Source organism: Anticarsia gemmatalis, chromosome 2 (genome assembly GCF_050436995.1).
Source record: "Anticarsia gemmatalis isolate Benzon Research Colony breed Stoneville strain chromosome 2, ilAntGemm2 primary, whole genome shotgun sequence".
In the NCBI taxonomy this organism is placed as follows: Eukaryota; Metazoa; Arthropoda; class Insecta; order Lepidoptera; family Erebidae; genus Anticarsia; species Anticarsia gemmatalis.
Genome location: NC_134746.1, coordinates 12,356,657 through 12,379,273, shown reverse-complemented (window position 1 = coordinate 12,379,273; position 22,617 = coordinate 12,356,657). Strand labels below are relative to the sequence as shown.

The 22,617-nt window shown below is 34.3% G+C and overlaps 2 protein-coding genes across 2 annotated transcripts in view; both read left to right on the top strand.

Annotated features, from left to right (window-relative positions):
• Positions 1-15,938, top strand: part of LOC142984939 (uncharacterized) — an 83,326-nt gene extending 67,388 nt beyond the window's left edge. Inside the window, exons 3-7 of the mRNA XM_076132828.1 lie at positions 6,962-7,132; positions 10,009-10,192; positions 10,545-10,781; positions 12,825-12,962; positions 13,282-15,938. Of these exons, the coding sequence (XP_075988943.1) occupies positions 6,962-7,132; positions 10,009-10,192; positions 10,545-10,781; positions 12,825-12,962; positions 13,282-13,520 (969 nt within the window). The 3' untranslated portion in view covers positions 13,521-15,938. The remainder of the gene's footprint in view (positions 1-6,961; positions 7,133-10,008; positions 10,193-10,544; positions 10,782-12,824; positions 12,963-13,281) is intronic.
• A 798-nt stretch (positions 15,939-16,736) lies between these two features.
• LOC142984932 (uncharacterized) lies at positions 16,737-18,445 on the top strand. Its single transcript, XM_076132817.1, has one exon. The coding sequence runs from the start codon at positions 16,831-16,833 to the stop codon at positions 18,364-18,366; it is 1,536 nt and encodes a 511-aa protein (XP_075988932.1). The 5' UTR covers positions 16,737-16,830; the 3' UTR covers positions 18,367-18,445.
• Positions 18,446-22,617: the final 4,172 nt, after the last annotated feature.

Here is a 22,617-nt window from a genome sequence, read left to right as displayed (position 1 = left end):
TGACAATAAGATAAAATTTTATGATATTATTATGTGCGTGTATTACTCACAATATGTTAGTTTCCGTGTGTAACAAGATTGTTATGTTGATATCAAGATAATTTGCAGTTGCGCTTTTATAAACTATACTCTTATTTGCCTTGTCTTCTTTGTCCCACGTTAAGTTCGGAAGCTAAAGCATATTTCCTTGGTGAATTTGGCTAATGTTTTCACAACCCCCCTCAGAAGTACATCATACATGACACTCATAAAAGAAACATCGACTTACAATGTTAAATCTCAGTCCAAATAGGATTTTTTTAAGTGATTCATCGAACTTATACTCTTAAGCTAACTTGTGATAATGAATTTCTACGTGGTAGTAGGAAATTGATGAATGCACTTAGGCAACAAAATCCCTGACTCACACCTGCAGAGCCTTCATTCTGCTGTATGACTATAACTAATTTGAGTGGTCTAAAGCTGTATCTAACAGCTTTAGACCACTTAAATTAGTTATTGCTGTTATATCAAGCATGAAAGGACCTATTTATGTCATGACTGTATACCTGTATGGTCACAATTAAAAATAGACATAAATAATGGAATATTTGTCGCAAAAAGTCCAATTATATTTCTAGAACGCCCTATTAGTGAACCTCAGACCTCGAGACCATAACCCTTCCGGTCACTAAACCATCAACACTAATTAGCTCTAGCTTTCTACTTCCTGTCATATCATAGACAATTGATAGATTGTCTACTGACAGGAAGTTGGTCTAGGAAACCATGAGCCCCAACCGGTTCTGTAACATGATACATTATGATAAAGGTATTTATAGGTTTATTTTCTCTGTACTTTACTTGGCGACATGGTTTAGACCATATGGAAAGATTTCATATCCTTAAAGCAATTTACAAAATACAAGTAACGCTATTTTCTACTGCTATCGACTATTGACAACCGGCTATCGAGCTATCGTGAAATTTTGTATGAAAATCTGATTCGTGCCTCTAGCGAGCTCGGTGGGAACTATTTTCGCAGTACATTTTAAATGTCAAACTTTCGATACTCGATAGTACCGACTGTATAAAATCACGCCAAAGTTCCACCTTTATCTAAGTATATAAACGACAAACTTATATGTAACATATCACATAGTTCCGAGCCTATTAGAAGTACATGCAAGGCTGATGCAATTTCATTCACACCGGCTATTTCTTTGTTAATCGCGCCGCTTTATAGTACAGTGGAGTGCAGTAATCTAACTCATCGCGGAAATTATTGTAGAGAGGCCCTTGAGGATGATACTTATTATACAGATTAAAGTGTGTCTATTGTTAATTAGATAAGTGTGTTGTGGTTTATGTGACGTAAGGGTTTATGTAAAGATGTGAAACTCAGCAGTTCTATTTTCATATAAAATATACATGTAGGTATATTAAATTGGTATGAATAGGATGACAAATAGTAGGCTATGGACTGCCAAGCTAACAGCCAAATACTACAGGAATATTTGAAATGTTACATTTCTGTAACATAGAGCTTTTTGAATTATAATCGAGTCTTAGTCTTCGTAATCGAATCAAAATCAATTTAATTCATAATTACAAATTGGTAGACATGATGGCATGGTATAGCGAAAATTTAAATACTGTCGTCTGTATGACAGCCAAAAGAACTTCCAAAGATGTGACGTCATAGCCTAGGTCACCTGTGTCTTAAACTTCTGCGTATCACCTGCATCATGGCTCCCCTCTTACATATAAGTATAGTTGGGTAAGCGATCCCATTGTTAAGTTTTTCATAACACTATTGTCTAACGTTTCAAATGTTTTTATCGATGCAGCTACAATTAGCAGTTTTTGTGGAGCGGTGTACTGACGAAAATGCATTTATTTTCGATTTTTTATCGTATGTAGGATCCGGTTAAGTAAACTGAATATGGAATTTATTTTATTTTTTTCACAATGAAACCACTGGCTCTTCGTGAGACTTTACAAAATACAAATACTGGGATTCCAAAAAAAAAAACTAAAATACTAGTACGAGTAGGTACTAAACACAAAACGACTATCTATATAGTACTGAGCTATTAAATATCGAGCTTTTATATTTCAGATCTCTTCAAAAAATGCTTTCTAAATAAAACGCTAGAGGCGCTTATCAGTTTGTCTTACGATGTCAGTAGGTTCTCAATATTCGATAGTCTTAGAAAATCCTGAATCAGTAATGAATGTCGTCAACTTACGCTATCAAAATATACTAAACTTATATTTTGACGACTGTTTTTGTAAAAATGGTGTAAACTTTAGCCATTTTTTTAAACCAATTCATACTTTACAATCATCACAAGCAAATATTTTCACACATTTTCAAGTTTTAATTTCAAAAGGAAACAAGAATGATTCGTGATAATCTTACTAATCAAGTGAGTCGTTGTTTGAGAGCTGTAATTTGAATAGCTGGCAATAAAGGCCTTGTGTACAATGAGTGACGAATTTATAAGTAGGTATTGTCTTATGTGATTTACCGATTGCTTTTGTGGTTTGTAACGGTAGTTGATTTCCAAGTTATTTTTGTTAAAAGAGTCATATATTTTCTTATTTTAGTACTGTCGACGCAATTGCAATAGTCTCGCCTTCTATTACTTGGGACTAATATTGTTCATGGCAAAACCTGTCTGTGGGTATTGTTGTCGATATTTATATGAAAATATTTCTGGATCTTTAAATCAAAACACTTGTTCTGTTAAGAATAAAGGTAACCCTTGCTTAGACTAAAGGTACCGTAAGTTGAAGGTACTTTAATATGCAAAGGTCTTTTTGAGGAAACATAGTGTCTTAACGAATAGACCGATGTAGCACGTTTTTTTTTTGTTTAGAAGCTCTGCTCTGATTACATGTTTTTAATTTTTAAATCCACATAGGCTGAGAATACACTTTCTTAATTCATAAACGGATCATATCATATCACTTGCTGACTCGCGCAACTTCGCTTGCGTCACATAAGAGAATGGGTCAAAATTTTCCCCGTTTTTGTAACATTTGTTATTGCTACTCTGCTCCTATTGGTCGTACCGTGATGATATATAGCCTGTAGCCATCCTCGATAAATGGTCTATCTAACATTGAAATAATTTTTCAAATCGGACCAGTAGTTCCTGAGATTAGCGCGTTCAAACAAACAAACAAACAAACTCTTCAGCTTTATAATATTAGTAAGTATAGATAAATCAGGTTTATTACTTCTACTTAAGTTCTATGTACAGTACACTTAGAAACAATTTTCATTTGCGACCACAAGATTACCATTTTGCTATGCATCTATTTATCAATGCTTGTATGTCATCCAACAAGAATGTCTTTGTGATCATCTCAAGCATTATATTTACAAAAAACGTCCTTCAAGAACTCTAAAAATCTGAATTTGCACATGTAAAAGTACGCAATAATGAAACAATAGATTTTTACAATTCATTCGGCGTATGCATCTATGAATATTTAGATCGTAACAAAATTCTGTTCACGAGATGAATTTTAAGATCGTGAGTGCTGCATTAAACTTTAAAAGATTTGTGAAATAGGTAAGTATTTGGACAAATATTTTGTTGGTTTCTAAGAATGGTTGAAATCTATATGTGGTAGCTTGTTTGTAGATCGATTTAGATGTTTATTATCGGTTTTAGTGACAATTCCATGTTATTTAGAAACGATTCGTATGATATTTTTGCGTTGCTTTCAACTGTCAGTTTATTGTCCGTGGATCTTTATATTATAGCAGTTCAGAAGAGGGAGTTTTTACTAGAAAATCGCGGTACCCTTTTTTATGCAATAATTTTTCCATAGTTACCGCGAAATATTTTCCTCAAAGCATAAAGCTAATAAACCACTTAATAAGTGTTCAAATCATAATAATCATTGCGTCTATTCAACTCGAATTACTCGCTTCTTCATTACTGTAATAGCAACGATTATTGGTTCTTTTGAAACAATCACTTAAGTTTAAAACGTAATAAGTGTAATCGTTATTGTATAATGAGTTCGACCTTGTGGAACGGAGTTAAGTTATTAGTGTTTTTGGTTTAATATCTAAGTCGTGTGCGCTAGTTTAAATTTAATAGCTTTGAAGTAATAATTGTTTAATTATTATCAATTGCACTATTTCTTATTTGATTTAGCTATGTAGTCATGAAAATGTCTTATGGTTATTTTGAAAGAAATTGTTAGAGGCATGCAACATTTCCCGCGCAGACTTAGGCAGCCAGTAAGCCATTTTGGAAGGAGACCCTTGCCTAGCAAAGGTAAAATAATATATCAAAATATTAACAATTTTAATATTTTGATATATATGTTACTGTAAAAGCCCGAACGGTGGTAAATCCTAAGATTTTCCGGTATAACCTAAGATTTACCAACTGGCAATGGTAAAAGTCCGAATAATTATTTTATTTCGAACTTTTACCTATATTCACTTGATGATATCGAGATGTCGCCGGAGCCCCGCTTCGCGGGGCTCCTCCTTCTGGGTGGTTAAAAAAAAATAACCACGAAGGCTAAGGTGGGAGCTTCGCTTCGCTCGCTCCCACCTTAGCCTTCTAACCTAACCTACCCATGTCGCTATGCCCAAAACTCCTTCTTTATAACAATGTCACAGTATATAATTACACCGTGAAATAGTTATAAACATAATTATGTAGGAGGATTTTTTTATATATCGTAACATAGTTTTTAAACTCTGGCTTGTTCGGACTTTTACCATTGAGAGTTGGTAAATCTTAGGTTTTACCGGAAAATCTTAGGATTTACCACAGTTCGGGCTTTTACAGTAACATATACAAGCATACAAAACAGTATTTTAGGTTGCTTACTGCTCTTTTTTTCTGACAATATTGGGCTTACACATATTAGATTTGGAAAACACACATTCTTTAACTAATGACTGAAACATGGAAAGATATGATTAGGTATTGTTAATTTTAATTAATTGTGTTATGCTTCAATAATTAAGGAAAACCATTATGGAGAAACCTACTCGTCCAAAAGTTCTTGAAACATTGCCAAGACTGCAGCTCTTGACTAGTGCCGTAGTCGACTACTTAATTGCTCTAACAAGTTAAAAATTTTCACCGAAACATAAATATTTATGTATTTTAATTCCCGTGTGATGTTAGATAACTTAATTGCTTTGAAATTCGACACAAATTCAAGGCATTGTAGCCTGCAATGCTACACCCGTTTGCTATCAAGTAGCGAATGCTTAAGAATTGAAATGAGTTAAAATATAGTTCCAGCAGTATACGCTAGGGGCGCTGATGAGTTGTTTGTAGTTACATACAATGCACATTGTAATGTTACGATTTTGTAACTAAACAATACACATTTAGGTTAATTCCCGTATTGAATTATAAACATGCAACGCTAAAAAGACATATAACCGCAATGAGAAGAAATTTCTTAAAATATTTTACAATTTAAATTGTAATATACCCATAGTTTTACGAATGATCTCATTTAAAATAATGTGAAACGTAGTTTTCCTTTATATACATTGTTGGAGAAGAATATTTAATAACATTAACATCATTGTCGAGACAATTACTTCTAATAAATTGTAAAAGTTTATAGTTTGAATACAAACGATCTATTTAACCCGTTACGGCTGCCTTAATGGATTTCTAATTAATGTCCTTTAGAAATGCTTAAATTATCCCGCTTGGACCTAGTTTATTAAAAGACTGTATATTATATATGAACAACTTAAAACGTAAACCTAACGTTAGCTTCATCATTTCATTAGTTTTATTTAGTTCTTTATTGAAATATATCCAAGCGACCGTTGAACAGTTAAACCTAAACATTTGTATCTCGTGTTACTAGTGTAACCAGTGGCTCTGTATGACACCAAAAAAATTGCAGGGCCCGCGAGCGAATTTTATTATGTCTGCCTACGCCTTGAAACCAGCGCGTGATTTTGTATATGTGTGATTATAAGGAAGATGTTCCAATCTATGTAAAACAGTATAATATACCAATTATATTATATTGTTTTTCAGTGTTTATTGTATTCGTGATTTACATAAACATATTTTCAAAATTCCCCGCAATAGATAAATCTAAGTTCGTACGGGAAATATCTTTAAAACAGACATTTTCCCCTAGTTTCTTGTTCGAACCTATTCAATTATGAACCGATGTCATTGTATTCTATACAAACCGTTCTATTGTGTGTATAAATCATTGTCACTACGCCAATTTATATACGCACTCGTCATTCGCCATTGTATCAGTAAATGGAGGCAATGACTCGCGCAGGTATCCATAAAAATGCATTATATTATTTTACTAGCTTATGCCTCTGGATTCACTGGCATATTTTTATAACAAAACTAGATCACGTTCTATTTAAGAAGCCTATCAAATATAGCTGTACTTCTAACAGTCATTGACGTTGAAAGGACAAATAAACCATTATCATTTTCGTAGACGGATACCTAAGGTTAGTAGCATCGTTGGCTACAAAATACCGGTTATCCTGTTAATAATTATTTTGGTCAAGTCAAAATTCTTTGAAGCTCCAAATAAAAAAAATGTGTTTCTTTTCTGTTATGAATATTGGTCATGCTCGTGACCAGACCATGCATTTTCGTGGAAAAAAATTACGTGTAAAAACGAAGAACACTGAACGATGTTTTACTAAGAATTATAAATAAATAGTCTTGTTCTGCAATGTAACAATTGTCGAAGAAATATAATTTACTTTTTATTTATTTAGCGCCGGTATTTTTTTGTCACACAACTTCATGCGAAGTTTATTTTGACTAAAAGCGTAAGATCGGCTCAACCAATTCGACTTATTGTTTTTTAAAACTGCCTTGAAGACACGAGAGCGATTTCTACCCGAAGCCGCGTGGGTGAGCTATTCTTAAACAATTCAGACAACAGAAACTGTTATTTAAAATTCTTCTTTCTTTTATTACAGGAATCCCTATCAGAATGGGAGCGAGGCATCACGGACCTGCAGCTAGCGACCTCCGGCGGCAGCGGGTCGGGTCGCAAGTGGAGCGCGCGTACCGCTGCGCACGCGCAAGACACCGCCACCGATCAGGCAGCGCCGGTCAACAACGGCACTGACGCTTGCAAACTACTTATTGTGAGTATTTCAAATATTATGGATCTTTTCCTGAGAAACTAAAATTAAATCTTTCACTTCAAGGGACTTAATCACCATCATAGAATAAGACCAGAAATATAACTCGACGTGACTTATCCTCATCATCATGGCTTAGCCTTTCTTCCAAACTATGTTGGAGTCGGCTCCCAGTCTCACCGAATGCAGCTGAGTACCAGTATTTTACATGAAGCGACTGCCTATCTGACCTCCACATTGGTTGTGTTACTTGGGTTATAACACGATGTGACTCATCCTATCAAAGTATAAAATTAGTTTTGAATGTAAGTAAATATAGTTCATGATATTAGATGCTTGGTCATGCAGGCTGCTCTTTTTAATGGAGATCGTGTCGTATACTAAATGATTTTCGACAAACAAGTATGATAAATAGCTATTCTTCATGGAATTAAGGCAAATTTCAGCTGTAACATATTTTAACTGGTTTTTATTAGTTTCTTTAAGCAAAAATACTAGTCCTACTTCCTTAATAGGATTAAATTATCACCAAAATTAACAAAATGCCACCTATAAAGAGGTTACTTCAAGCAGGTTTTCGCGTACTCAATTAAATTCAAAACTACAAGATGGTTAATTATTCCACGTTTTCTCATGACATTAGCCGTTTGGAGCGTGACGATCCACTTATTGTGTTATGAGAATATTCGGGTTAATTGATGTCAAACTGATGCGGAGTATTCTGGCCTCTGTGCCCTGACCTTGGAGAGAAAGAACTTTGAAGGTGGCTGGGAAAATCTATGCTAATATTTTAACAATGGTGTGTTTTGAAATGGCCGAATGGTGAGTCGTGGGATACTATGTCGATTAGATGTAGTAAAGCTGTACAATTGATTTGCGAAATAGTGTAGAGCACAGCTAATTTTACTAGCTCGGGATAAGATTTTGATTACGGGTCAAATGGATTTTTTGAAAGTTTTGACGTTTGCTGTTAGTTTGTCTATCGCTAAATTAACTAATGTTACTTACAAAACTGAAATCGACTGTCGGATATCAACGTGTCTTCAATCCTTACTCTATTAGCAATCGAAATAATTCTGCATAAAGCCAGGATCATCACTAAGCCAAATAAAGAAAAATAACGTGCTATTTATTCTCTACATTTCTCTCAATTGTAGATATACAACTGGATTCATGTAGATTGATCACCTCTCCTCTCCACATACCTTCAAGGAAGGACGTCATCTATGACAAACACCATCCTCTACATCTGTTCACTAGGATACGGACATCCCATACTTCTTAGTCACAATTTACACTAGTCACTATTATGTAACTTCGTGTTACTAGTCAGCAATGTCCTGATGTGTGACGTCATATATAAAATGACGAGGTCTTGATGCACATATCGTAGGTCTTACTAACGTTGTGTGACGTCAAAGATGGGGTAAAAGACGTAACTGTACTTTCTTGTTCCTTCTTAGACTTGCTTCTAGTTGTTAACTGCCGATTTTAAATAGAAGAACTATTCTTTCAAGTCTCTCTTTCTTGTGATATTTTCTGCCACTCGTAGATGGCGCACGGCTGCGGTGTCCACCGAGTGAAATCCAAAGCCATTTGAGCCAAACATTTTTAAGGGTTTTGATAGCCATTAGATATGGAATACTATAAAGTTTACTAAATTTGCTTGAGGTTTTGGTAAAGATACCAGCAATGTTACCTGTAATATTATTCACTCGACGCGTAAAAGTTTTGACTTGCATTGACTCATTTTTGAAACACTAAACAATCCGGAAAATCTATAACCTTTGTATTTATAACAATATAAGGATAGTGTAAAGGAAAGCATATAACAATTAGTTTTTCCCATACACAATGCAAATGACGTATCATGACTTGGCTGTATTTCAATGTTAAATCATGAAGAGGAAACTCATATACAGATCATAGGACTAAGTGGTTAAAACCACAAGTAAAATAAGAGTAAAAGTGCGCAATAAGAGTGCAATATATTAAGCCTTTCAACTGTAAATAAATAAATAAATATCATCAGACAACTCACACTCGGTCATTTGATTTCAAACTAAGCAGAGCTTGTCCTATGGTAACCAAGTAACTGATTAAATTTAAATATGCTTTTAAATACATACTTATTAGATACAATAATAAATAGAATAAGTATAAAAAAGTACAGCGAGGATTTTGGCCTGCCAATATTCTTATGAAACTAAATATATTGCAGTGTAACCGGATTAGAAAAAAAAAAATTGGGAAATAGAGTAATTTCATTTCTTTTAATTAGGTAGAATATTAAAAAAAAACAGTCATTTTACATCACGCCTCCTCTCAGAAAAGTGACATATGTTTTCCTTCTTATTAGTCTTTAATATACAAATCATCCTCTCAAAGTTCAACGCAATCTGTAACAAGGACACTAGCTATTTATGAATCATATGTATTCTGTCTGAAAAGCCATGATCACCCAGTGCTATTGAACTAGAGTAACACTTAGTTTTCCTTATTTATTGAAACATAACAAATAGTAGAAGGATGAAATACACAAACAATAAATCATTTCCAATTACTATACCTTCACTAATAACTTATCATATAGTTAAAATACCTACTGCTTCAGTATGATCATTTTACAAACGAATAAAAAAAATATCTATCTATTTTAAACCCAAAATTTTGCGAACTGGTAAGTGTAGCGTGACATTTTAATGGTCTTTATTAGTTTTGAAAAAGATTAACTTTACCATCAAAACCCAATAATGTCTGGCCTGACTCGGTACATGCGAGTCTTCGCGTCCTAAAGTTGCTTACATTACCACTGAGAGTAGTTGAGAGTTCAGAAGCTGGTGTTCTTTAAATAATGAAAGAAAACATTTCAATTTCAGTACATTGGTGATGCCAAAAACCCGATGTGGCGACTGAACCTATGCGGAGGGAATGCCGCAGCTGTCGCCGCGAGGGCCGGCACGAAGCTGCTCCCCTCCAAGCTGAAGATCGTGTGGAACCCCCCCACGTCCCCGTACCAGCATACTGAGAAGTTGAGGCTTGTGGTCACTGCAGTTAATAGTGGTAAGTCATGGAACTCGATCTCGAAATATGTAGCTACTAAACTTCTTATCAACTTCGGAAGTCAGAAAATATAGTAATATTATGTCCTATAAGAGCTAATTAAATCGCTTTCTTGGTAATTACCCATGACTCTAGAACTCTTTTCCTATTCTAGAAGAGCTGGTGTGATTAGGAGATCTAAAGATACTGACAGACATTGTGTGTAACTTTTTGACCTGGCGTAACAAATAAATTTTTGATCCTTGCTAAACAAAAATGTGAAAGTGAAATAGGTCCCGGTAATGGTCCTAGCAAGCAAGTAAATAGACAACCACGAAACGAAGAATGAATACTGATAACTGTTTATTTTCAGGTGCAATATGCAACAACGACACTCAATTCATTTGCGGGGCTACAAACCTGTGCATCTCATCGTTCCTGGTCTGCGACGGCGTCCGCCACTGTCCTGGGGGTGAGGACGAGGACCCCAGCGCCTGCTCTCATAGGCACGACCCCCCGCTATTGGAGCTGCTGAGGAGGTTCGCAGCCAGGAACCAGGAACTGTTGGGGCTGGACCCACCCGATGGGATGACGAAACCTTCGGTTATAAGTAAGTGTTTGTTTATTTAAGAGAATTTAAATGAATGGTTGGAGTTCGCAAAAATATTTTATAAAGCATTTAGTGATTGATTGTGGTCTTTGGGTCATTTCCTGAGCTAAAAGTGGTGTATTTTAAATGATAGGACATTACCCTCTTCAAAAAAAACGAAGTATTATATTACAATACAATACTGGATTAATAAGAATATAAGTAGGCCATTTCCCAGCAGTGGGACAGTCATACAGGCAAAGTATATAATGTGTAACTATTTCTACTATTGAAACAGTAACAAGGCTGAGTTGAGGTTAAATTGAAGTAGTCTGTATGACAAGATATGTGGATGTGAATGAATCAAAGGAAGTTTTGTAAAGACCGTACCAAGTGATTAATTGTAGTCTTTGGGTTGTATTTAGTTTTAAGCTACTTTTAAATAAATAAAATTATTAAAAAAAAAGTGGCGTTCTCTGGTCTCTGTCTACCCCTATGGGAAAGCGTGATTTTATGTATGTATGAAATAGCCTATGTTTCTATACTATTACTAAAGTTTATAGTAGTTAAAGATTTAGTCATACGTAAATCTGCCCGGTTTTACCACAACATATAGGGAAAATCTATGTCATAAGTTGCGCGTCCCGTCAATTTCAATAACACTTAATATTTTGATATTCATTTAGTAGGATGAGTATGTTTTTCCTGGTATGAGTAATTCTAGTAACAAAAAGACATAGCTAGAATCCGTTAGTTAAGTAATTAGTCATCATATAAGGGCGTTACTTAACTAATTGGCATTCAATTTTATTCGTTAGTTAAAAAAGGTAAAATAATACTCCAATTATTATTAAATAAAATATTTTTCATGCGATAAATAGGTACCATTAAAAATGAAGTTATTAATTAACGGAAGCAAAAGGACCATTACGTAAAAATCTAAATATTTTTAAAATAATTTACATTAATGTATCACTAGGAGAAATACCGATGAGTCAATAATAGTGGTCATTGCAATCATCTCTCGATTGAATCAAATTAATTTGGTTATCTTCGAAATAGTCTTAACTGCTAAAACTAAGTATAAATAAAACATTTATCTACTTATTATATTAGCCCTAGGCCGATCGTCTATATAGCCAAATATCAAAAGATCGACAAAAATAACTGTCAAAAACTTAAATTAATTCATAGAACCTTAATGACAAAAGTCATTAAATTCCGTTGCGTTAATAGAAAAAATAATTAATAGATGCGTCGCAGGTATAAAGGAAATAAGTACTTTTGCTTTCAATGATGTGACTGGCGAGGTAAATTAGTAATTACCCGCCGATAACACCATGACTGTTTGACGTAACAGTATTATGCACGCAACCCATTCATTCATTTGAACATTCAGCCAGTATTTACTGACTAGCCATAGAGAACAGACGCTTATTAAATTGTTTTTTTAAAAGTGATTTGTACTTTGTGGTCGTGTAGTGATAATGATTTTGAGTATTTTTAATTATGATTTATTAAGATTTGAGACATAGTTTAGTGTTTTCGTGTTAGTCATGTATGTGCCAGATGCAGGTGAGTTGTAAAAGAAAAGTTTAAGGAAAATTGTTAGCGAATCGTTTTTTACAAAATAGTACGTTTGTGTTTTACGTCGATACACGCTAGTAAAAAAACTTTTTTTTCATGTTAAAGTGAAGTCGGTTTTACCTTAATTTTATAATTTAATTTCCAATATAAAATTTTATTATGAAAATAACGACTAATGTGACTATTATGATTTATTGCAATCGGGGATCGCAAGAAACTTGATATTTCATACGATTAAATCGTTACCTACATTGTCATGACTCAGGCCCTAGATAAAAAAATCATAGAGAGCTATAAATCTAGTGTTCTAATTATTTGTAATGAATTATAATATGTGTGAAAAAAAGTTTTCTCTTACTTTGTAAAGTTTTGAACTAGAAATCCGCTTCGAAAAATATTACGACTTTTATCATTCTACCCCAAAAATATTTTGGTCGAAAAGAATCAATGTTAAAAAATCGTTTTATATTGTTTCAGTGAAAATCGGCGAAGGTGAGAAGTCGTCGAACGCCTTCATGGAGTTCGCAGCGGCACTGAAGCCGTACGGTCCGTGGAGTTACCTGGTCGTGGGCATGCTCGTCTGCGCAACCATACTTATGTTCTGTTTAGCGTGGGGTAAGCATTCTTCGACACTTATTAGAACAGATTCTATCAAGCTTCCAGAGTCTTTTAGAAATGTTTACTAGGTACGTGATTTCTTCTGCCAGTTAGTTTCACGAAACAAATTATGTCGTGTAACAACTGAGTTCTGCTTCGATGTTTAAGGTTACCATTCATGCAATCATGCTGATGCGTGCGCGTACGCAAGTCCCTCTCAGCATATTTTAAGTTGGTTTTACGTACGACGCAGATAGTATGCGTTAAGGACTAAGGTTCATGCCAAATCTTTTGTCATTATTCGCATGTAAATAAATATCTCCTTCTTATTTTCCAGAATGCTGCTGTAAGCGCTCCAAGCCATCAGACACGCCAATGAACATACCGCCATCTTGTATAGACCTGTCACCAACTGTCACCGTGACAGCAGCATCACAGCAACTATTCACTCAGCCATTACCTCCCTCCCCGCCGGAGTACGAACCTCCTCCATCATACTCTTCCCTTTTCCCTAGAGCTTTCAAGTCTTCCCCCACGCCGGTACCACACTGCTCCCACCAGGAACCCCCAGATTGAAGACCATAACCTTCTCTCTTAGCTAGTAGGTAGGCTATTTTAATTAATTCGGTTCTAGTGTAGTGGCAAACGAAATGTAAGACTTTTTGATCAAACAAAAAAGACGTTACGAAATGACAACATGACGTCATTTGACATTCTGTTTTTAAAAAACTTGAACGTCAATTGACGTCAATTTTTTTTCTTTTTCGCGGATAATTTCTACAGCCAGCCACTATGCTTAATGACCAACGAAACTATATTCGGGTTTCCATGGTTGACGCATTTTCTATTGACTTATTGTAGATACCGGTATTTAGTGAGGTTGGAAATCCTGAATGTAGACTTGCGCATTCCATAGAGGTCATTTTACTTTGTATTTCAATCGTTTTCCATCAATCTTTCAACATATTTCTTTATTGAAGTTATCTGAGTCAAGTGCTGTTAAGAATTATTGAGATTAGGTCATTATCCTTAAGACTCGTGGTAACCGACTCAGATTACGCAATATCACTTGAAAATGCAGAACTCTTGAAGTAGTTAGATTTCAAAATAGATATTATTATAATCAAGTACTTCAGGTAAAAATAGACCAACATGACGAAAGAACGTGTTATACCTTCCATTTACAGGATAGAACGACTGTAGCGTACTCACAATATACCAGCATTATTACTAAATACCTACCAATATCACGTACTGGATACTATGTATGGTATTAGGTACCAGAATAAATACACATGCAGGATATAAAATTTTATTCTCGGTTTATCGGGTGTCTTGGAAGTACCTAATGTAGGGTAAGGTATAGTATTCGGTATATGATATTTATAGGTATTTGGTAAAAATGCTGAGTATAATAAAAGCACGCTTCATTATTATTTCTTAAATTAGATTGTCATTTGAAACTTTTAACTTCAATAAAGAAACTTCGTAAATACGTACATGGTTATAGCTACATTAATAAATATTGACCTTGTAAATAAATATCGAATGTGTGACAACAGTTATGTATCGTAACCGGAATGCAAGAATTTCACGTTTTCTCTAGGGATGGGTTGCATTAAACCAATGAACATATAGTAATAGGTTATTGATGTAGGTATTAAAAATATTTTATTAATTAAAGTACACTGGTAGCTAATACACAAAGCCATGTAGTATCAACTAGTATCAAGTACAATAAGTAAACTATAGAAACCTTTTTCACTATGACACAAATAGTTGGCAACACTAAAGTAACTCTTAATCTATGCTGTTTCCTTTTTCACTTTTCGTTTTTTGGGACCAACGTCGTAATTTTTCGAATTAAGTTTTTGAAAATGATTGTCTGATAATAAGTGCCTTAATATCTTTACATGTATTATAGTCCCAGAATAAAAGTAATATAAGTTATCGTAAAAATTGTAAGTAAATAAGGCGGGAAAACCGATGTAATTATCATTGTACGAACTAAATATGGCGCTGAGTGCAATTTAGATATGTGTTATTGTATGTATTAGTTTTTATTTTTTTGTAATAGAAATGTTATACTGAAAAATATTTATGTGATGATAATCATTAGCAATAAAAATGAATTGTAAAACCGGACAATAGTTATGATTTGGTTGGATTTTACGACCATAGGGCCAGACTTTTTATCTGACACTATGGTCTCAAAAAGGCTCATTTATTTTTAAAGAGTTAAATATCCAACTAATTAGAACTATCGTCCAGTTTGACGATGCAAAATAATACCTGTATTAGACTACCCTACAAAATGTGCAATTTGAATTAAATCATTAATCTATCTATAATCATAGTATGTTTGTATTTTATTAACCAAATCCCACTGCCTTGATATAACGTAATGGAGTTTCCTAGTGGCGCAATTTTTAAGAATAAAAACAAATCATTTTTTAACTTTTTTATTTTTAAGCTGTCGATGCAATTGTTTCGTTGACGAGAGAGGTTGAAACATTGTAATTCTAGACTTATTATTTTTAATTTTCTTTTGCTTATTTATAAATGAGTATGATTCTCAGTGGCGTAATTATAGGGTGGCAAGCCGGCAAAATGCCACGGGCCCCCAGCCGGAAGGGGCCCCTGATCAGAGGAAAATCCCAACTCATTTTTTTTTATTTATCATACATTTAAGCTTTTCCATACTGGGGGAGGAGGTCCATCTGATGAATTTGCCACGGGCCTCGAACGGTATAGTTACGCCACTGATGATTCTATTGTTTTTTTAGGTAGCGTGTCTGCACCGTTCGTTTTACTAGTCTTCTTAGAATCTTTCAACTCTCAATCTTATTAGTATCGTTTAATAATACCTACTTTTTAATAAATTGTAATAAGTTAGGTTTTAAAACTCAATTCCATAGAATATTGTAAGAAAATAAAGTGATATGTATTATAGAAAATATTAATACAAAAAATATTAAAATTTTATTTATTTCAGTTTTTGTTTTATTATTTCTTGTTCTATGTAACAACAATTATTGTCAGGAGTAAAACGCTTGTCAGTATCTAATTTCTGAGTTTCGGGTGATCATGAACCTCTTGCGTGATTTTAAATAAATTATGATTGAAATCCTATTATAACATTATTATATATTTATTTCAATTTATTACTACAGATAGAATCCAATGCACTACCTACCTTTTATCTTGTTTTTTTTTTAGTAGGATTAGTCTGGTAACTGAAGTTAAGATTGTTCATAAATATTAAATTATAAAGATTGTAATCAAATAAAATAAAAGATTACAGTTCAAGAGTTCACAAAACGGCAATAGCAAGTGTTGTCAGACTGCTTGATTAACACAAGATGAGTCAGTAACGCCATCTAGCGAACCGTCACAACATACCGCATCGTATAGGTAACCAAGGTAGTAGTAGTAAACTGAGTTAGCTCCTCTAAATAGACAACTACGGTTTTATTTTTTGCTTGAATGAACTTATCGGCAGAATTCGACGCTAATGCAGGTTGATATGGGCATAATTTAATTAATTATTTTATTATAATTTGTTGGGACGATGGTGAACGATGAAGACAATTTTTTTTTTTACTGGCAATTTACAAAGCGCGCGTTCCAGTTTCATGCCCGTAGCAAAAACGTTAAATTAACTCATTGCCATTATCTACTGTCTCTTTTGATCTTTGGCAAATTACCTTGTCAGAGTGAGATACAAGGTATGACAAATTTCTTCGCATATTTCAATGTCCAACCGGGAATGTTCAGTTACTTCAAGAATTATTGACAACTAAACATACACGTCAAAAGAAAATGGAATAATATTTATAAAATTCTGTTTTTAAATTAGTTTCTTGCTAATAACAATATTTGAGCAATGTCCGAAGAGAGTTCAAACATTATTTGTCGAGTTTGCTTACAATGTGATGTAAAAGAATCGAAGAAATGTCTATCTGTATTTGAAACATACAATGGCTCGTCCATATCAGAAAAAGTTAATTATTTAGCTGAGATTGATATAAAAGAAGGAGATGGTCTTCCTGACAAGATATGCCCTGACTGCTTGCTGCAGCTCGAAAGTAGTGTAGCATTCAAGACAAAATGTAAAACTTCCGACCGTTTTTTACGATGCAAAGTGTTACTGGGACAACAGGCATTACCAAAGGTAAATGAGAGCAGTATAGAAATCAACAAAACTATAAAAGAAGAAGCAAGTGAAAAACATACCATTGAGATCAGTATAGAGCAAGATGAGCTATTTTATTATAACACTGAGGAATCTTTGGCAGATATCAGTCAGCCTCTAGAGGACACCTCAGAGTCCGCAGTGGAAAATTTGCCAAACAACAGTGAGCCTTCTGAAGTCAAGTTAGAGTTTCCAGTGCGGCCATCTAGAGCCACAGATTTAAAGTTGATCTGTGATGATTGTGGAGGCAGTTTCAAAAGCAAGTGTAAATTACGTGTCCATTGGAAAAATGTGCATCAACCAGAGAAATTAATTTGTCCTATCTGCAAGAGAATGTTTAAGTCTTACAGAGCTTTTAATTTGCATAAAAAGAAGAAGACCAAGGCATGTACAGCTGCTCTGAAGGCCCGTGTTGAGGGTCAAGGAAAATCTAGAATATTTCACTGTAATGAATGTAATTATAAGTCCAAGAGACTGAAAGATATGGATAGCCACTATGTAACACACACTGGTGAAAGACCATTCCAGTGCAAATTGTGTCCAAAAACATTCACACAGCAAAGTTCTCTTCAGGAACACATGGAGAGAACCCACCATGTATATATGGTAGAAACAACATGTCACTTGTGTGGTAAACACATACTAGGTAGAGGAAAACTATATCAGCATATGAGAATACACTCTGCAAAAAGATTTCAATGTCACATTTGTTATAAACTATTAAAAAATAAAGACTCATTAGCGAATCACATGTTGCGTCATTCAGGTGTCAAATCATACTCATGTGAGGTGTGTGCCGCTTCTTTCTATACTCCTTGTGAGGTATATAACCACAGAACAAAGGTTCACTTGAAGAAGAAAAATTTCAAATGTGATTTGTGTGATTATACCATGTACACAAAGGTAGCTTTGAAGAAGCATAGAGCGAAACACACAGGTACAAATGTTGTGTGTCTTGTTTGTGGGACATTCTGTGAAAATGCTGAAAAGTTGCTGAAACACCAACGGGTACACTTCAATAGGCATATAGAATGTCCACATTGTGATAAAAAGTTTCACAACCGACATGCTCTAAGTAAACATATTTGTAAGAACCATAGATGCACATTGCTTGTTGAGAAGAAAGAAGAATTAAAATTAAGTTCTAATTCTGATATTAAAGAAGAAAGTCCTACTAATAAAGTTGAAGTTGAAATATTATCTCCTTCAAATGTTATATCAAAATAAAGTTACATTTATTTACATTTAACCTATTTTACTCTTGTTCATTTATTGGCTGCAATATTATGTATTAAAATAAATAAGATTTTTATTTAGACATGTATTTGTTTTATACCCTATTTCAGGTATGGGCTTCCTATAAAACTTACAATCAAAAGAGCAGTTTTCCAAAAATATCTGTACTTTTTACACTAAATATTTTAATTGCTTTCAGTACTTGTTACCTGATCTAGATGAGGCCAATATTTGTCAGTGACCTCTTTCAACCAACTATGATTAAAACCTTAATAAAAAGTCAATAAAACCAGAAGGTACATCTCGGGTTCAATTCCTACTTCGTACAGTGTATGGTGGGTCAGAGACATGTGTCCTAAGCCTTCGGATAAAGTAGGCCCGAAGTATAACGACACACTTACTAATGTATCTAATAGATGGCGTTACTAGCCCGAACATTTTAAGTTCTACCATGTCGTTTCAAATATTATTTTTAGCTCATTACTGTCACACAGCTGTTGGGCAGCGGGCAAGGGTTTCCTCCCGAACGAGGGAGGATTCCCTTCGATTCGGATTCGATTATTCTTTCTTAAAAAAATATTTATGGTGATAAAAAATTAGCACATGATTAGGTAATGCTTTGCAAAAAGATCAGAGAAGAATAATTTATGATACATAGAAATGAAAATGACTGCCGATTGAAGCCCAAAATCGAATCTCGGCCCTGGCAGACTGGCTAAATTATACGAGGAAAAAGTTCCACCCTTCACATAACTTACTGACTTCTTCTCATCGTATGGTTAGTGGTCAACCTAGTGTCAAAGTTGTTCAAGCCGCCCGAAAGGTCTTTGACATGGCTTAACGACTGCCGTCTTAGTAGACAACAACCGCGACCGATATATTTTACGTGTCCTCCGAAGTACGGGCTCGTCCAGCTCGAATGCCACGATCCGGTCACCCACCCATAGAATGACCGCGCCAGCGGTTGCTTCAGCCACAGATCGTTTACAGGCTATGGGCGCCTCACAAGTCACAGCTTAGGTACTGTAATATGAGGTTTTAGTGCCTTTGTGACGACTGAACCATTTAACGAACTGCAGAGAATTTCCTCTTTAATTTGCCGACGATTTCCGTAATTATAAAACTCAAACACTTTCAATACCGGATGAAGAAAATAGGTCACCGTAAAACTTTTGTTAACACAGCCTTAACTTCTGATTTCGACAAATTGCAAACACGAGATTGGAAAAGAGGCTGAGGTTAATGAAAAATTATAACAGAAAATGAATGTTTTAATTATTCTTCATCCGACAATCTATATTCCGATATAGAAGTAATTGCCGATGAAGCCTCTTTGTTTCTGATTAAAATCGATACTCGGTGTCTGTGCCTACCTTATTAAATTTTTAAACTATGTAGGTAGGTACATTGGAAGGCACCGGTGTTGCTTGTTTGCTCTGTCGTAACAATTTGCAGTTTAATGAACGATGTTCTTTATGTGCAAATTATTTTGTTGTAGGTCTGTACCTATACAAATATAAAAGTTACCAATATTATATTAATAAACCAATTGCAGCTCTACGAGCTCTTTCAGATTAAACTATTATTATAATTTGTAAATTTAGGTGACTAGCAAGAGCAGCAATTTTGTTGTACCTACGTAGTATATAATTCATGATTGTCTAAAAACATAATGCCACCAAAAACATTCTGTAAAAATCTCAAGTCTCGCCGTAAAAAGTGGTGAGATCTATATAATACCAAGTCGATTAATCTAGTTAGTCCCTACTTAAAGGACCTTCTGTCTTAAGTTATTACGTATGTTATTATCATGCCAATTTAAAAAATATACCTCTAAAACAAATAGACCGACTTGGCCATCGCATGATTTGATTATTAGTATGTATCACACTACACAGCACGACAAGAAGTTAATGCTCCTGAAATATTAATGGCGAATTTGTGTTTTCTTGCGATGACCAAGTCGATCTATTTGTTTTAAAGGTATTTTTTTAAATTGGCATGATAATAACATACGTAATAACTTAAGACAGAAGGTCCTTTAAGTAGGGACTAACTAGATTAATCGACTTGGTATTATATAGATCTCACCACTTTTTACGGCGAGACTTGAGATTTTTACAGAATGTTTTTGGTGGCATCTCACTTCTTTTTGTAGAGCGAACATAAGTCCAATTTGTATGGAAAGACGTTTTTTTTTCATAATTCAACATATTTTCCAATGGGAATGTAGTTCAGTTTCATGGGCTAAACACCTTACCCACCCTATACCACCTCCCGTTATGCCTCATATAGTAGGTACCTATTTACACCTATTTATTTTATTTTCTACAGTAATAATAATTCATTAACTGCAAATGTAACCTTGTCATCTTATACATTTATATGGGATTACAAAGTTATTGTTGCAATTGGTGTATTTAGAAAACTGGACCGAAATTAGAAAATATAAAATTTTTCCCATGATTAAGACACTAAACCCTATTTGTATTCTAAATTTTAAGCTTCTAAGTCTGCTAGAAGTACCTTAGACTTTTGATGATCGGTGAGTCAGTGAGTCAGTGAATCAGTGAGTGACAAAATTCAAAATTTTAACAAGTTGTCATTCTTAAACTACTGGTTCAAATTGGCTGAAATTTTAAATATACCGTGTTTATACAATCACTGATTAGTTGCTGAAAATCCAGGCTTCTTGTTTTATCCACAACGAAATTATAGGGGTGTCAAAAATAGCCCGAATTGCTTCGAGAAAAGGATGTTACGGCCGTGCCACTTTTTTTTGCTCGACTTGCGGGGGCACTTCCGTGCCCCCAGATTCGTCGTTAAAGTAACTTGGTCTAAGTAGGTATAGGTAGATGTAAAGAAATAAAAGGAAAGCGACTTTTCACTTCCGAATTTAATTCCGATCTGCTGATTAATCACACCATCAACAGTAACTAGCCACTCTTTTATCGCTTGCGTGGGAAAATTTACAAAATTTAGGTATTTGCTTCAACACATACTTTTGTTTTCTACGTACGGATCATGAAAAGAAGAAAGCGGAAAACGCCTCCTCCTTGTGTTAGCTGTTAGACACCTAATCAAATAATTTAAATACCTGTATTAATTTACTGTTTACATTTCTAATTAAGTATATCCTACAATAAAAATATATCGATTTGTAATTAGTTGCCATATTATTTTTATGTTTTTGAAAACCAGTTTTCTGCGGCGCGGTAGCACTGCACTGTTGCTTGCACCATAGATTAAGCTAGACGACCCGAAGACGCGATATTTTATAAATATATTTTTTGCCGAAACTCCCTTGGTGAAACTCTCCGATTTTTGTATAATTTAAATTCAAAATTAACTAATTTTTGTTGCTTGGGTGATCCCCAGTTACTGATGTGTGATGGAAGCGAAATCACAAAATCAAAATCAAAATCAAAATCAAATCATTTATTCATTTAGGTCAAATATTGACACTTATGATAGTCGTTACAATTACTGAATCTACCACTAGCTCGGAAAGGGGGTAGAGCCTTATGAGAAGAGCTAGCGAGAAACTCACGGCCACTCTTTTCAATCGCCAAAAAGTTTTACAATGTGGTTGATACAACAAAAAACACAAAAATCCTAATTTCTAGGTGAAGCATATTTAATCTTATTCCGCAAAATATTAATTTTCTTGTTAATTCCCACAATTTTTTCCTCTTACTAAAATAGAAAAAAAGTGAGCTTTGTTACGTTTTTCATAAAAAAATTAACGTAGGTAGTTGGTAGGTATTAATTTTTCCGGAGCATTCGATTATAAAACGTTTATCAATAACAAATATTTAAAAGTCTAAATTGTGACATCGTAATGTGTTTCTCTGTCAATGACAGTCATTAATCACAACCGCGCTAATAATACAAATCTAAAATTGAAATCTTTGTGATGTGCGGAAATTAAAGATGAGATGTTCAGTCCATTTATACAACCTACTCAAGCTTTTATCAATATCAAGCCTTTTGTAACGTTAATTTTAATTTAAGTCCAATAAATGTTAATCATCTCAGACAAATGCCTGAGGTACACTTTAATTAGAATCCAATTCTTGTGTACCTACCTTTAGCCTACCTATAAATGTGTACCTACACAAAAGAAAATGATTAGTTTAACCTTAAACTTCAATTCATAGGAAGGAAATCTTTGATATTTTTTTATTTCACTTGTAATGATCCCGTTCGCATAGTTCCAAAGAGTAGGTAAGTATTAGGTAC

Bases quoted from the DNA above. Each gene is read 5' to 3' on its own strand.
- LOC142984932 (XM_076132817.1), top strand. From the start codon at position 16,831: ATGTCCGAAGAGAGTTCAAACATTATTTGTCGAGTTTGCTTACAATGT.